Source organism: Ipomoea nil, unplaced genomic scaffold (assembly GCF_001879475.1).
Source record: "Ipomoea nil cultivar Tokyo-kokei standard unplaced genomic scaffold, Asagao_1.1 scaffold2704, whole genome shotgun sequence".
NCBI classification, from domain to species: domain Eukaryota; kingdom Viridiplantae; phylum Streptophyta; class Magnoliopsida; order Solanales; family Convolvulaceae; genus Ipomoea; species Ipomoea nil.
In genome coordinates this window covers 171,884-187,500 of record NW_017619132.1, presented here as the reverse complement: position 1 = coordinate 187,500, position 15,617 = coordinate 171,884, and the positions used below count along the sequence as shown (strand labels likewise).

General features: G+C 35.6%; 4 protein-coding genes across 8 annotated transcripts in view; all 4 read right to left on the bottom strand.

The window, feature by feature from the left end:
• Window positions 1-395, bottom strand: part of LOC109155592 (origin of replication complex subunit 5-like) — a 2,907-nt gene extending 2,512 nt beyond the window's left edge. Inside the window, exons 1-2 of one of the 3 annotated variants that reach the window (XR_002049919.1) lie at window positions 204-395; window positions 1-31 (exon numbers count right to left, since the gene is read on the bottom strand). The exon at window positions 1-31 is cut by the window's left edge and continues 798 nt beyond it. Coding sequence is in view for 2 of the 3 variants with exons in the window: in XM_019303208.1 (XP_019158753.1) it covers window positions 1-29 (29 nt within the window). In the remaining variant the exon portion in view is untranslated. Of the gene's footprint in view, window positions 52-203 lie in introns of all 3 variants that reach the window. The other 2 variants (XM_019303208.1, XM_019303207.1) reach the window with 2 other exon arrangements.
• A 1,155-nt stretch (window positions 396-1,550) lies between these two features.
• On the bottom strand, window positions 1,551-4,136 carry LOC109156187 (ATG8-interacting protein 2-like). 3 transcript variants are annotated; one of them, XM_019304064.1, is made up of 3 exons: window positions 3,822-4,136; window positions 2,263-3,102; window positions 1,551-1,776 (listed from the first exon to the last, which is right to left on the bottom strand). In XM_019304064.1, exons 1-3 carry the CDS (start codon window positions 3,993-3,995, stop codon window positions 1,672-1,674), a joined length of 1,119 nt encoding a protein of 372 aa, XP_019159609.1. In that variant the 5' UTR covers window positions 3,996-4,136; the 3' UTR covers window positions 1,551-1,671. The 3 variants fall into 3 exon arrangements, with proteins under 3 accessions (XP_019159609.1, XP_019159610.1, XP_019159611.1); XM_019304065.1 differs by having other exon boundaries at window positions 3,836-3,917; XM_019304066.1 differs by having other exon boundaries at window positions 3,832-3,907.
• Window positions 4,137-4,755: 619 nt separating this feature from the next.
• LOC109155601 (ubiquitin-conjugating enzyme E2-23 kDa-like) lies at window positions 4,756-7,705 on the bottom strand. The gene is made up of 6 exons (XM_019303217.1): window positions 7,481-7,705; window positions 7,304-7,383; window positions 6,029-6,143; window positions 5,891-5,943; window positions 5,670-5,798; window positions 4,756-5,005 (listed from the first exon to the last, which is right to left on the bottom strand). Exons 1-6 carry the CDS (start codon window positions 7,522-7,524, stop codon window positions 4,899-4,901), a joined length of 528 nt encoding a protein of 175 aa, XP_019158762.1. The 5' UTR covers window positions 7,525-7,705; the 3' UTR covers window positions 4,756-4,898.
• Window positions 7,706-11,559: 3,854 nt separating this feature from the next.
• On the bottom strand, window positions 11,560-15,081 carry LOC109155579 (AT-rich interactive domain-containing protein 1). Its single transcript, XM_019303179.1, has 2 exons — window positions 13,679-15,081; window positions 11,560-12,757 (listed from the first exon to the last, which is right to left on the bottom strand). Exons 1-2 carry the CDS (start codon window positions 14,582-14,584, stop codon window positions 11,909-11,911), a joined length of 1,755 nt encoding a protein of 584 aa, XP_019158724.1. The 5' UTR covers window positions 14,585-15,081; the 3' UTR covers window positions 11,560-11,908.
• Window positions 15,082-15,617: the final 536 nt, after the last annotated feature.

Sequence of the window (15,617 nt, the reverse complement as noted above, 5' to 3'; positions counted from 1 at the left end):
GTAATCTGTGGATTTTCCTCTTCACCCATTCCTACCGGAAACCCCAAAATTCTGAAGTAGCCAGATAAAATCCATGTAAAAAAACGTTACAATGTAAGTTAAACAACACTAATCCTAATTTCGTGAAGAAAAAATAAAAACAAAAACAAGCATAAATGTTCGCGTAACATCGATCTGTCGCACAAGTGGAATCCGATGAATACCTGCTAGGAGAAGTCACCGGAAATCGTCGGAGAAGTGAGAAGACCTTCTTTGAGAGTTGGAGAGATCGTGAGAAGTGAGAACTCCTTCAAATGAACTGCTCAACTGGTATTCCAAATCCTAGAACGACAATCGCAGTCCACAGGGCGCAGACTAGGTTGGAAATGAGAGAGTATAAAAGGGATTTCCCGCCAAGAAGCGGTTACCTCAAGCACAAACTTCGGATAATGGGATGGGCCGAGGCTTAAGAGCCAAGCCCACAATCTGAAAAGTCCATTTTGCAGAATATAATTTCTATTTTTGGAAAATGAATGACAGGTAGTTCTAATATACAGTTGTGAGCACATAAATTATTATTAGTGTCATGTACGGAGTATTATATTTTGCCCCAAATATGTCGATTAGTTAGGTAAATGTTGATCTAATGATCCCAAACTTCAATTATCCAACCAAAGAGTTTGGAACATAATAATTTGATCACAATTCTTTATAATAAAATTTCATTCTCAAAGTTTAACCTTAAATTTAATACGATATAATGATATTTCATTCCCAAATTCTTACAATCCATCGGGGTACTTACTAGTGTGTAGTAGTCATTTTACAATCAAGAGCATCTACAAGGCTTTGGTCCAGGATTTTTCTGTCAATGTATCCTGCCTTCCTACTGCTTATTTATTTCGACAAAGAAAAGTTGAATCTTTCACACCCTAGTGGCTAGTGCAATGCAAGGTTCGTATGAACAGATTCTTACACCTGTGTGCACATCATAGCTTTGTTGAATGGGTGATGCAGAACTTCCGCATTCTTGAGAAGAGTGATATTTGTACCCTTGTGATATTATGCTTGTACATTTGGCTGGTTAGGAATGACAAGTTGTGGCGAAACACTTCTACTCCAAATGGTTTTACTGTTAAGTGAGAAAATCCCTTCCCTAATTGGCTTAAATTGATCCAGCAGTTGATGGGGATGGAGGAAGAATGGGACTAGGCTGGATTCTCCAAAAGAAGCTGATGCAGTTAACAAAAACTAATGCCCTCCTGGTTGTGCAAGACTTGAACTATTTTTTTTTTTTTTTTTGATCAATGCAAGACTTCAACTATGTTTTAGGGGAAACCTCTTTTGATTTAATTTTGCTAGATACCAAATATAATTTGTGTATATTTACTCATGTAATTATCTCTTTTGCTAAGAGATTTGCCAATTGGGCGGCCTTGTCCATCTTTGAGACAGATTGTAAGGAGTGGTCTTCTCAACCGCCTCTTTTTCTTTGTAATGTTTTGGTGGAGCCGTGGAGGATATTAATTGCGTTCTGAAGTGGTTTATATTTCCAAAAAAAAAAAAAAAAAAAAAAAAAAAAAAAAAAAAAACATGACTTGTCCCAGGTAAAATTTAAATTACAACATCAGTCAAACTTGCATATCACATACAATACCGTGCCTTTACCTCTCACATTTTTTCGTCATCATCTTAACGTTGCGCTGGGTTGCTTCCTCTGATAAAGGAAGCCCGGCGTTCACTGCCAACAATTACATCTTTAAGCCGTGATAGGGGACCAAGCATCCTGGACATCCTCTGTAAATGCAGACAAATAAAAGCATCACAGGTAGAAGATAAAAGGCAGACCTAACAGACTCCCTTATCTATTACTCATCATACAGCTGCAACTACATTTTTCAAAAGCAAATATATCATTGTATTACAGAAACAAATCAGAAAAACCTACCAGACCAGATCCAAGAATACACTATTTTATCACTATATATTTCTAACATGAAGAATCTGTTGCTCTTCCCACATTCAACAAATATGTTGTCAAATTGCTCAAAAAATGAACCAATTGGGGGAAGAGAGAGAGAGAGAGAGAGAGGGGGGGGGGGAGGGGGGGGGGGTAAATATAGAGTGGAGGTGTTTAACTGAATAGTACTCAATTGTGTACGCTAACTGGACAACAGCATATCATTATAAATTTTTGAATAATTAAAATCAATACACGCTGTTATCAAAAAAAAAAATGATAATAAAAAAAATCAATACACGCTAGTAACTCAATCAACATACCTCACTGTGGACTCCAAGCTGCCACTTCAGCTGCAGGACATGTAACCTCTCATGCTGCCAGCACTTACCAAGAATCACAAGGCCCATTACAGCTGCAGCCATGCAAATCGACCATAATGTGTTTGCCTCTTTAGCATGTGCAATAAGAGAAGTTGCATGCCTTTTCCACCAAGCTTGACAAGGAAGGCCATCTCTGTCAGGCTTGTTCTCATCCATAGCTTTTGGAGAATTTGATATATCTGAATCAGAGATCTGCTGAAGAGACTCAAACGGATCATTGGTTGCACTACTTTCATCCAAGACGATTGAACCAAGCATGTGCTCTTCACTATGTAAGGAACTATATGCTGCAGCACTATATAGACTTGGTTCCTTATCCACCAAATTTAACCCTTGCAAAACTGCATCACCTTCAAATTCTGCACCACTAATAGATAACCGGTTACCGTTTTCATCAAATATCTGTATCCCAGAAAACTCAGGAGAGCTCAATCCTTTACTTTTCAGATACTCTTCATTCTTCATGTCTGCCATACTACCTTCTGCAGAGACAAATTCAGCCTCTTTAACCACCTTTTCAGTAAGAATCTCATTGTTTTCTTGTTTCAGTGACAAATTCTCATGCTGGCTTGATGGAAAGACAAAGTGACCAGACATAAACAATGTACTGGAAGTTTCAGCTTCATACTCCCCACTATCTTTATGCTCATCATTTGCGTCCTCTTGTTTGGAACCAAGAGCAGCAGCATATGCAGATGCAGTTAGTGATACAACCTCCCACTCATTTCCACGGGCAGCAGTCTCTTCAGTGTCCTCATTACTCGCCATTAATAGGAAAGCCTTGCATGCCCAATTGAATATCAAAATAAGAGACTGAATAAGCTCATAATATGTATAAAAATAAATAGCATACATCAATTTCAAGGCTAATGGTAAACTGGAAGTGTGTATTCAGTGCCATCTTCCATGACAATCTGTGCATTTAGACCTAAACAAGATGAAGAATTAACTTAAAAACATCTGCCTTAGACTGCCAACTAAGTCGAGGCATGTTATTCTACATCATTCAGGTGCAATACCAGCCATTTCTGTCAAGAACAAGGAAGTCCAACGGTGTCATGTTTACCAAATCAGTGAAGCTCTACATTATTACTCTACCAAATTCATCCTTCTAGTTTCTTTGACCACCAACTAAGCCCTAAAAGCTACGAAAAACACTCTGATTTGTTATGAAAGCAAGAGAGAATCCAATAGTAAAACGGAGTAATAATAACAACAACAATAAACCTACATAAACGAACACACATACTCGACGCATGCGAGGTACTTGTATCCACAGTTGTACACACAGACACCTGCATATACCTGTTATCTGTATCCGCTCATAAAAATATACGGATTCTATAGAATCGGACACAGAAATGGATCCAACACTTCGATGAAGCAACATATTAATCGGAAGCAAAATAATAAGAAATTGAAGTCTCCAGATGATCAGATTATCCAATCAGATATATCAACAAAAAGGATACACAAATCTAATTAAAAGAGAGGATTACGAAGTTGTACTTACAGAAGTGAAAAGCAGAGAGATCGGAGCTCCGGTGAGGAGTCGAGAATGATTGGAAACTGTCTCGAAGAACGAGAGAGAGAGAGAGAGAGAGAGAGAGAGAAAGATTTATATAGTGGGAGATTTTGGAACAAGAGATAATGGAACCGGAGTAGCCGGTCATGGTGTCGTGTTGAGAGTTTGAGACTGTAGTTGAGGCTTTGATGGGAAAGCAGGAAACCGTTTTACCGGCTGGGAAAGGAACGGCGTCGTTTACTGCTCTATGGGCGAAGGATTGCCGCCAGTCTGTTGCTGTTGCTTGCGTGAGGAGAGAAGCATCAACTTCTACGGCTCTACGTGATAAGCAGCGTCGACGTGGACGGACGAAGCTTAAGTAATACTCACGTTTATTTTTCGGTTTATATTTCATTTTTCAATCGGATTATCTGACCTATCAAGTAACTTGTAGCAATATGATCCTCTTAATATGTAATTTAATACATATCATTTATATAACTTGTTTACTACCTAGATATTTCGAATTGCTTAACAACAAATCATCTCTAATACTTTCAAATATTATCATGTCATAACAATCTCAATAAACCAATTCCACCACAGTTGACCTCAACCAAGACTAGACTAAGGCCTAGCGAGTTTTCGGTTGGAACCAATGATTGAGCTAGTAATTACATATTTATCCCATCAATAATAATACTTATTCTTTTTTAAAAAAACTTGTAGTAGAATCAACCAATTCATTTTATAACTAATAAAATATACATAATACATTTATTATGATTGATCATTTTCTATTTTTCTTCAACCATGAGATTCTATTCACTCTATTGTATAATGAAACTTCAAAGGAAAGCCCAAAAGATCAGAGGAGCAAGAAAAGAAACAGAAGGTCAAGAATAAACTTGCTATTTGAAGCAAATGCTACATGATATGTAACTATGCAGATCACCATTTGTATCTGTTGTTCATTTTCTCATGAACCCAGATATGCTAGCTTATGTACCCAGATAACAGAGAGACAGTTGAAAGAATATGGATGGAATTGACACTGCCTGCTAGCTGCTGCCTAGTAGTCTGAATCAGAATCGTCATCGTCACTAAACTCATTATCACTCAACTCCGCTTCTAATCCAGCTTCACCATCTTCAGCTTTGGCATATGTCTGACAGTATTCTGGATGCCCAAAGTGTATACCCGTCACACACAATTCATAAAGAATAAGCACATAAATGCGTACGCTTACCATATCCAATTATAGTAATTAAATGAAGTACTAAACTTCCTAGTGCATTCAGTTCATTTCCAAGAATGCTAATATATATGGATATAAAGCCCACAGACATACTTAGCTTCAGCTAAGATGATGAATAGATGATACTGATGGCCATGCATATAGTTCAACAGCAATCTTAAGGAGTTATTAAGAATGCAGAACCTCAGAGAACACCAAGACCTTGTTTGGTAAAATAGTTAGCCTATCAGCCAATTTTGGCTTATTTGGTCATTATTAGCTGTTTGATTTGGTTAAACAATCAATATGAGTGTTTGATTAATTAGCTTTTTGTAACAACCTATTTCTCCAAAATGTTAAAATTCAAAAAGTTGTTCAAAGTAGCTTCTTGAGAAAGTCATTTTGTATGTAATCAGCTATTAGCTAATTTACCAAACACTTTTCTACAATCAGCTAATGTTATCAACTAGTCAAACCCATTAACCCAATCAGCTAACAGACATTTACCAAACACCACCTAAATCTTTTCATAGATTTGTTTAGTTTTATTCTCCTGATGGACATGCAAATGGTTCATTTGAGTAAACTGTCAGAAATTGTCAATACCTTTAACTCTTTGTTCATACGCATCACGGTCTTCCATCATTAGAGCACCTGCCTCCCTATTCAATGGATCAGATGGGTTCGGGTACAACAGAAGTTGCGGTAGAAACACTTCAAATACATTCACCAGATCTGTATATAGCATGGATGATTGCAGAACTATCAAAACAAGACAGTTCAAGAATCTTATTCATGGATCATACACGAAGTAGGAATTCTCTTACCATACATTGGACTCCAAGCCTGCTTGATAACGTCCAAGCAAACCGAACCTGATCTGAAAAATTACAAACCACTAAAGTTTCAGCATATTCTCAAAACAATTAGCAAAACTAGTAAATTTCTTGACTGGAGTTTTTCACCTCTCATTAACATTCGGGTGATAAATTTTATTAACGAAAGCTATAGATGGAGATACATAGGGATATGCATCTGGAAGTCTCACCCTTATCTTCCAAACACCACCTTCATAAAGACCTGCCACAATTATTAGGAACATTAGCGAAATCAAAAGTCCAACACTATGTTGCCATGTACTTACTAGTTTCACAACCATAAGCAATCTTCTTCCAAATTATATCACGTCAGAGCCTCAACTTATCTACCAAGGTGAACCCGGGATGGATGTTTGTTGTCACTGTAAATGAGCATTGGTTTTGAACCAAATGTTCAACCTTATAATGATGTTCATCACTGTTGAACTAAATATTATAAAAACTACTATAGATATGTAAGACAGGCTTAATATATACCAATACATAAGTATATACCAATAATCATATAAAAGCAATCTTCTTCTGCAACTATAAACATGCATTGAGTTTAAGCTAAATATTCAACATCATAGTAATTTTAAACATGTATGAACAAAACAATATCAAAGGCTCAAAGCTCATATAGATATGTGAGATGTGGTCTTGTAATATACCAATACATATATGTATAGCCTCACTGTTAGCTTAAACTTTTAGTTAGAGACGAAAAACACCTTCAAACCTTCAATCATAGTAATTATTGATGAGGCCTTTCTTTATCCTAATAGGAAAACAAGAATGGAAAAAGAAAACAATAGAAAGCAAAAAAGGACACCATACCCCAGCACAAGGTAGTCTTAATTATTATCCTAATAATTTATAAATCAGACATTTATGAAATATCAAGGAAGGAGTACTATTTTACCTAAAAGAAGTGAAAAGAAAAAAGGCTGAAGATATTAGTTGTTTGACTTGGTTAAACAATCAATATGAGTGTTCGATTAATTAGCTTTTGTAACAACTTATTGTGTCAAAATGCTAAAATTCAAAAAACTGCTCAAATAAAGTTTTTCAATTAGTTGTTTGAGAAAGTCATTTTGCATCATTTAACTAATTTATCAAACATTTTTCTACAATCAGTTAATGCAATTAACTAGTCAAATCCATTAACTCAATCAGCTAAAAGCTATTTACCAAACACCCCCTTCATCTTTCTACTGCCCCTTCAAGAATCCAATCAGAACATGAATTCCAGGTTTTCAAGAGATTAAATCAAGAAAGACCCAGAGCATAAAAATAAAATAAAAATCAAGATTAAAAATAAAAATCTTCAGTCCAAGTGAGAAAATATTAAAGCTTGAGGTAAGGATAAATATGATTTACTATCAATGGGTCCATGGAAATGCACAAAGAACTCATGCAGGCTGTCATTTATCATCTCCACCTGGAAATCACTCATCATCCTAATCCAACGAAAAGAAAATCATACCAAGTTAACAAATTCAGCTAAAAAAAATCACAAAAATTAAAGCATAATAATGGGATGATCAGAAAACTAACAGCTTCATCAAGTCTGTATCTCTGCGTTTGTTTGGGGAAGCCATGAATTTTTCTCTGGTCTCAGACTTTTCTTTTTCTCTTTTCAAAATATTTGGTCGGTTCTTTCAAGAAATGCAAGGATATAACTTATAAGAAAAGAGTTGCTTGCTCAAGTTCCAGAAGCAAACGAAAAGCAGCTCAGAGAACGGGGGAGCGGATGAGTAATCAGTAATGATAGCCTAAGAAGCAATATTTCTTCATTGTTTGACCCCTTCAATTTATGTGTTAATTATTTTTTAAAAAAAAAAGAGTAAATACCCAAAATGGTCCATCGACTATAGCTAAATTCATAAATTGGTCATCGACTTTCAATTTCAACCAATTAAGTCCTTAACTTTGTAATTTTAACACCAATTTGGTCCTTTGTCTATTTGACCGTTTGTTGACTGTGATTTTGAGGATATATATGTAATTTCATGGTCCATCGTCGGTTTTTTAAGGTTCTAGTTGCATTTCCAGACCGCACTGTTACATTTAAATCCACTGCCGGAAGCAATCTATCAAATCCGGTCGCCTTTCTTCATCCTCCCTTTGGATTCAATGTAGTTGAGTTCGTACCAGAGCGAAGAAGACGTGTTTCCGAACCAATGCAACGTCATCCTGGAGGCCTCCACGTGCTCCGACGAGAGCTGAAGGTTCTTCTGGAGATCGTCGATCACGGACAACAAACGGTCAAATAGATGGAGGACCAAATCGTGTCAAAATTACAAAGTTAAGGACTTAATTGGTTGAAATTGAAAGTCGATGACCAATTTGTGAATTTAGCTATAGTCGGGGACCATTTTGGGTATTTACTCTTTAAAAAATGATTTTAACCTAAATTCTTCCCCATCCAATTTAGAGATAACAATGCACCGAAAATGAATTATGCTACTCTCTCTCTCTCTCTCTCTTTTATATATATATATATATATATATATATATATATACTAAAAACCGACCTTAAAATCACTTTATAACTATATCACTTACTGTCTCACCTTTTTAAAATTAGCTAAATAAAAATTTATAAGCGACGAAAAAAATAACTCAAAAAATCTGAAAGTCACAAGTTCATATTTTACCAACATCTTTTTAATCAAGTTCTTTGTACCAGGCACACCCTTTAAAGTGATTGCAGATTCCCTCATCACCCGTTCTTGAAGCCAAGGCACTTTCTTCTCAACTTGGGTACCCTTACCTTATTTGAATGGCCACTAAAGTGAGCACCAATCTCCTTCAACAATATAATCATTCAAGGTTTAAAGATGTAACCCTTTAAAAAGATTTTGATAGTATTTATTTTGGCATTACTATGCATAAATGAATTGGAAGCCTAGGGCTATGTTTGGCCGTGCTTATTTAGGAGATTATAGTTTATTTTAAGCTACTAATAAGCTATAAACTCTGTTTGGTAATGTTCTTAAAATAAGCTCCTAGCTTCTTAACTTTTTTTTTTCATCTTTATACTTATTATTTTAAAGAAATTACATAATTTACCCTTCCCAATTAAAACTTTTTTCTCTTCTCCTTTATCCGCAACTTTCACCGAAAATATTATTATTATTATTATTATTATTATTATTATTATTATTATTATTATTATTATTATTATTATTATCAACTTATCAAAAAACTAATTTTACCAAACACTTTCAATCATAACAGCTAGCTTAACAGGTCTTCAGTTTTCAGCTCCTAGTATAGCTTATAACTTTTCAGCTAGGTTTGCCAAACAGAGCCTAGAAAGAAGTGACTGAATAAGTAGAATATAATTTTTGTAATTGAAATTATATATATATATATATATATATATATATATATATAATAAAACCTCTATCATAGCGGGCATGTTCCCCATTCCTAACCAACCACTAATTAAGCAGCAATTATTAACAAATTCAGGGAACCATCATCATCATCGAAATCAATGATTAGTTCTTCAAGCTAAGTTTGCTATTGTTCATTCGCTTGCATGAGCATATCCAGATCACCTTAGCTATTTGTTCATTGGGTTGCATGCATGCTTATTGGAGTCGCCTCAGGTTGATTTGCAACTTGTTACACACCAAGTTGGTATACAATAATAAGAGAATGCATGTCTTTATACTATAAAGTGCAAACATAATTAATTCAATAAGATTTCTATGTTGTTAGTATATATATAAGTTCTTAGCTTGTACTATACATGCTGCCATGCATATAAAAATAAAACAAACTTTTAAAGATGGTTTTACTTACTTAGTGATATGTTTGGTGTATGATGTATGATGTGGTATCCAATTCACACTTTATGTTAATCAAATTCGAATAATTTTCTTAATTGTAATTTACAAAAATTAGTAAGAAAGCATGTTAGTTACATATGCTATGCATGCTATTCTCACATAGTTCATATGCTATTTATGAGAGAGATATATGTGAGATGAGAGATAGATGTTTATTATTAATTTAGTAATTATATTACTATAATTGTATATAAGCATAAGATGTGCTACTAGTTCAGTGCAAATGGTTATTGGTAAAGATTTATCAAGTCCATTGTTAATTATTGGTTTGTTTAAAATGAGGGTTGCCTAAATGAGGTTTGGATGGTTATTGGCATTGGTCTTTCAATTCATCTTTAGAGTGCTGGGAAGCAAGAGGGCACTGATAGATTTTGCTTTTTGGCTTTTTGAGGATGGTTGATTGTTTTGCTATCGTGGTTTTGATGATTGCTTGGACTATTATTATGTTAGAGTTGGACATCTCTTATAAGGCTTTTTGTTGGTCAATTTTTTTCACCTTTTGGGACTTCCTTTTAGGCTCTTTTTGTCATGTCCAGTAGTTATAGTTTGGTATTTGTTTTAGGATTTTTTATCACGCACTTAATAGTTGTAGTTTGGTATTTGTTTTAGGCATTTTATCATATCAGGCACTTAGTAGTTGTAATTTGGTCCTTTTTAGGCTTTTTGTCATGCACTCAGTAGTTGTACTTTGGTCTTTTTTGCTAGGCATTTAGTAGTTATTGTTGATCTTTCTTTTAGACATTTTTTGTCATGCACTTAGTATTTGTAACTTGTTTTTTCTTTTAGAATACTTTATTCTATGTAGGCAAGTTGCTTTTTTTGTGTTGTGTAGGGGAAGAAAGATTCGAGTTGTCATATAATGATCAAAAGAGAAAGAGAGAGGACTAGAGGAGGTCAAGAGGTTGCCGAGATTCGAATTGTTATATATATAATAGTCAAAATACCTTCTAAAAGTTTGAGAATTGCTATTTATAATGGAAGTAATGTTTACATAGACAAATTGGTTAGGTGACTAGATATAGGCCCTGTTTGGTAAAATGGCTGTTAAATGATAGCTGATAGCTGTTTGCTGTTAGCTGATTGTGTTAATTAAAGGGTATAAATAGTTGATAACATTAGATAATTGTAGAAAAGTGTTTGGTAAATTAGCTGTTAGCTGATAGCTATTTGGTATAATTTCTTTTCTCAAAAAGCTAATTGAAAAAGTTGCTTGGAGTAGCTTTTTGAATTTTAGCCTTTTGGAATTGCAAAAAGCTAATTAACCAAACATTTCTATTGATATTTTAACTAAATCAAACAATTAATTGTGGTCAAATAAGCTAAAATTGGCCTATACCAAACACGGTCATAGTGATAAAAGTATGCCTAGAACCTAGACCCTACGCCTCCATTCATTGTGCTAACTCATAAGCTAAGTATGTGAATTGAATATGGTAAGCAACCTCAAGCACATAGCTCTCTAAGCCCAACATCTCAATCACCCAACTTCACAGATTTTCTAATTTTTAATTCCTTCGACATTAATGAATCATCATGATTAATTAAGTGCGTTAGGTCGTTGAATCAACATATATGAGTCAAGTCTAAAAGGATAAATATGTTATCCAACACTACCCCCAACCAACATATTATGGAAACAAGAGCATCAAATTGCACATTGCTATTAATGCAACTGCATCACTTCTTTTAGTTCTGTAGAGTACATTTCCACAGGAGCAAAGAATAAAACAAGCACAAAGGGACAAGGACGAAAAGTTAAAGAAGCAACAACAATTGAAAGAAGAGAAAATTCCCATAAGAAAAGATGTTTCAAAATGACAAAAACAATGTACAGTAACTCACTAATGAGCTGACACTGTTGTAAAACTGTAAACTATGGGAGCCATGAAAATAAAGCAAAAATTTCCTCCTGTTATCAGGATGAGTATTAAAAGGAAAGCTATCCAGCAAAAGGGCACGTTTTAATGCCCAATTATACAATTTTGTCATGGCCTTGTATATTTGCATCAGCAACCCCAAACCAATTCCCACAAAAACTTGCTGAACAGTAAGACCACTGAGAGACTTCTGCAATTTACAGTTGTGAACCATTCCATTGAAGATAATGAAACTCTAAGGCCTATCAGGTATCCTGAGGTGCTTTCGCTGGGGAACAAAATATTGAGTTTGAAGACTTAACAACTTCCCGTCCAAATGATTTTGTCCTGGGACCATACCGTGATTCATCATCATCACTGTCAATTTCTGTAGGAGTGAACCTATTCTGGTGACCTCGGCGTCTGAGAAGGAAAACATTGAAGTGATAGCTTACCAAAGAGTCCCTACTCTTGGTAGGGAACTCCTTAAAAATTTCATCCCAGAAACACTTGCTAGGTGATTGAGATTTTACTATATCCTCAAATTTCTTTTCTTCTTCTTTGGTCCAAGAGTTTGCAACTTCATCACCAGCAGAATCGAGTTTCCATAGTTTAAAAGCCGAGCCCAACTCATTTTCAACCTTCGACCTTTTCTCGGTAATGTGAAATTTAACACACGTATAGGAACCCGGGATTGGGCAACCACATGTATCTTGCCTTCCTTTTCCAATAGGGTCTCTTTCAATTAATACTCGGAGCTTCTCATCTTTTGGTAATGGCCAGATTTGAGTCCCCAACCATTTAGAATCACTTTCAATAATCTCCCCAGTCCATTCTGGTACATCTGCTTGGAAATTTCGCCCCACAGGTCTCCGAATTTTGCGAGGCTGGTTCCATGATCGACCAACATCTGAATCTTCAGTAGAATCAGTTGGTGCATCACTGGGATCCTCTTCACTCTGAACACTTGTTGACGATGATCCTGTAGAGAGCTGTGTACGCCGCTTTTTGAAAGAATCTTCTTTTGCACCAATGATCCTTTGACTGCATCTTACTCTCTCAGAAACAACAGGAGTCTTAACCTCATACAGACTGGGAGTCATTTTATGTGATTTCTAGAGCAGAGAAAATTTTCAGAATAAATTAGTATATATATGATTGAAACTAAAAAGTACAGTTTCTAAGTTCTAACGAAGAAAATAGTAGTGCCACCCAACATTAAAAGTAGGGAAAACATAAACATTAGGCAGAACTCCTTCCTCAGGAACACGAAGTCCATGATTTCACCTATTTAAAGGCATAATTATGTAAAAGTTTATTACCAGTAACAGCTTAGCTTATTAATTAGATAGATGGCATTAAATCCTAGACCATTTCACCAAATAGGATAACACAGTAACATTTATGCAAGTCTTGGAATAGAAAGCTATCTTTAAATTGTATTATTACAATACTTATCATTGGATTAATCAACTATTCCATAAAAAGAAATAAATCCTAGCAGTAAACAAATAATCCTTAAAGAGACAACTTCATAATTTATAAACGGTATAACTATGAACTAGAGCCAAAGCCCTCAATCTTTATAAATCTTGATTGCACACACAGTATCATCATCAGCATTGCACTTTAAAGTCACAACACTTATGTCAGATACTCAGATGCATGTCAATTACAATAAAGTCCAATTTACTATATCACACTCTTCATAAAGTGTTTCCTCTATTTATGAAGCATATATAACAGAGGATGACGATAAATGAAGCTCAGTTGACCGTGTAAAGACACAGGATTCTCATTGATAATTGGTACTGCCAATCAGATGGATGAGAAATGTTGTATCCTTGCAGATTATACAAACACACAATGCAAAAGAACCATTGTACATAATGCACCATTTGAATAAGAAAGCATGTATTTATGAACAAAGGATTAATAAAATTGTCATAATTAAAATACCACTCCATATAATGTAAGATTGAATAATGAAGGACTAGTGTCACAGCGAGAATGCATGAGGAAGACTTCACACTTACCTGCCAAATAGAATGCTGATAACTTGAATCAGTGTTGCTATCTAAGAGCATCCACTTTCGCATCAACAAAACTTGCTTCCAAACCTTATCAGTCCCGTACGACTTCCACTTGGAAACATATGGTAGATGCCCAATTGATGGGTCACCGGGATCCCTTGCAACCATAATAGCCCAATTTAGGGCCTCGAGGAAAGATTCTTGTCTCCTTTTTCTGTCAGCACCATCTTCCTTAGGCAAAGAGGTTACAGATCCATTATCATCCCTGACACATTGTACACTGATGTTTGTTTCAGCAGTAACTGATTGCTCATTGCCACAATCAACAATCACATTTTCAACAGCATTTGTATTCTTCAAATCAGCATTGAAAACCTCCCCATTAATCTCATTTATTTCCAAAATTTTATCAATGATGTCCTTGAAAGCAGGGTCCATTTCCATTGACACCCCAATCTTCAACTCCTTTCCCTTACAATGCGTCTGCAGCAGCCACCTGTCAAGTGAGTCCAAATACTTAGCATAAACCAATTTCAGAGGCAGTCCAGAAGGTGAATCAAACCCACATTCCTCAGCAACTAATCCCCACAACCCATTCCTGGAAACCTTCTCATACCCACCTCTCTCCCTCACAACAGCATATAGCTTAAACAAATCAACTGGATTCTTATCGCCAAGCATTGGAGGCATTGGCCTAAAACACTGAGGACCATAAACTTGTTTAAGCAAATGAGATAAAAATTTAATAAACAAAAGCCCAGTCGCATTACTAACTTTTTCTCCCTCAAACTCCTTCGTAATCGTAGAGCCTTTTAAACCCACTTCAGAACCAAGTTTGTCCTCGGTTTTTTCAAGTGCGCTCAGGCATTCTAGACCCGATCCATCAACTCTTTTCGACCACCCTGCCATCCGATAATCAAAACCCTAACAGCAAATCATCTCTAATGTACCCAAAGCAAGAGTAACAAATTGATGACCACAAAGGGGGAAAACCTCAAAAGACCGACTTTTATTTATTATCAAAACAAAGAAAAAACGGTGGTCTCGGTCGAGTAAATGCGAAGTGTATGCAATATGTGTGTTTTTAGAGAAAAAACGGCTTTCGATTCCAAGAAATGGACGGATATGGAAGGTGTTGATTGGGTGTTTTGGTTTTGGGCGGGAAGTGAATATTCATGAGCGCTCAGATTTTCTAGGGTCCAAGATTTTAAGGCCCCGCGGTCTATCTCTCTACTCTCTACATACCAACATATGTGTACATGGACAAAGAAGTTGTAGAAAGCGATATTTTTTCAATTTGTGAACAGACACAGAGCCTTCTGTGGGAAAAAAGAAAAAATAAAATAAAAGAAAAGAAAAGAAAAGGTTTTTCAAAGGAATTTTGGGGGAGAGAGAAAGAAAGAGTGAGTGAGAGAGAGAGAGACATACCAGTAAAATGCCTAATATGAAGGGAGGCCTGTCAAGGCTGGACCTTTCTTATTCTCTTTGGCTCCTTGTTTCATCTACTATTTCTTCTAGGCCCTATTTTTATGTTGAGAGAGAGAGAGAGAGAGAGATTGCATATGGGATTATGGGGGGAGGGGCTAAGGAAAGGTGAGAGATCTAGGATTCTTCTCATAGAGGAAAAAAATTGATTTGTTGTATAATGAGGTTTTTGGATGAGTGAATAAACCAAAGCACCAACTATATATAACCCAATATTGGTGCTTTTTGTTAATTATTCATTTATATATATTAGGGTTTTATTGAGGATGCATAGGGGAGGAGTGAAAAGAAGATGGGTCAAATCTCGCTAATGATATTTTGTATTGCGACGGTGGGGTCCATAGAGGAGGGGTTGAGAAAAAGATGGATCGGTTTTTTTGAATGATATCTTGTCTAGATACAGTGAATATTATAACATAATAATAACTTTATAATAATTCAATTCATATATGAGTTA

Coding starts and splice junctions, on each gene's coding strand:
- LOC109156187 (XM_019304064.1), bottom strand. CDS start 3,995: ATGACCGGCTACTCCGGTTCCATTATCTCTTGTTCCAAAATCTCCCAC. Junction 3,103..3,821: donor ACTTCTGTAAGTACAACTTC/GTAATCCTCTCT, acceptor TGGGCATGCAAG/GCTTTCCTATTAATGGCGAG. Junction 1,777..2,262: donor AGCTTGGAGTCCACAGTGAG/GTATGTTGATTG, acceptor CTGCATTTACAG/AGGATGTCCAGGATGCTTGG.
- LOC109155601 (XM_019303217.1), bottom strand. CDS start 7,524: ATGGCTTCCCCAAACAAACGCAGAGATACAGACTTGATGAAGCT. Junction 7,384..7,480: donor GATACAGACTTGATGAAGCT/GTTAGTTTTCTG, acceptor TCGTTGGATTAG/GATGATGAGTGATTTCCAGG. Junction 5,944..6,028: donor CACCCGAATGTTAATGAGAG/GTGAAAAACTCC, acceptor GTAATTTTTCAG/ATCAGGTTCGGTTTGCTTGG.
- LOC109155579 (XM_019303179.1), bottom strand. CDS start 14,584: ATGGCAGGGTGGTCGAAAAGAGTTGATGGATCGGGTCTAGAATGCCTG. Junction 12,758..13,678: donor ATCAGCATTCTATTTGGCAG/GTAAGTGTGAAG, acceptor TCTCTGCTCTAG/AAATCACATAAAATGACTCC.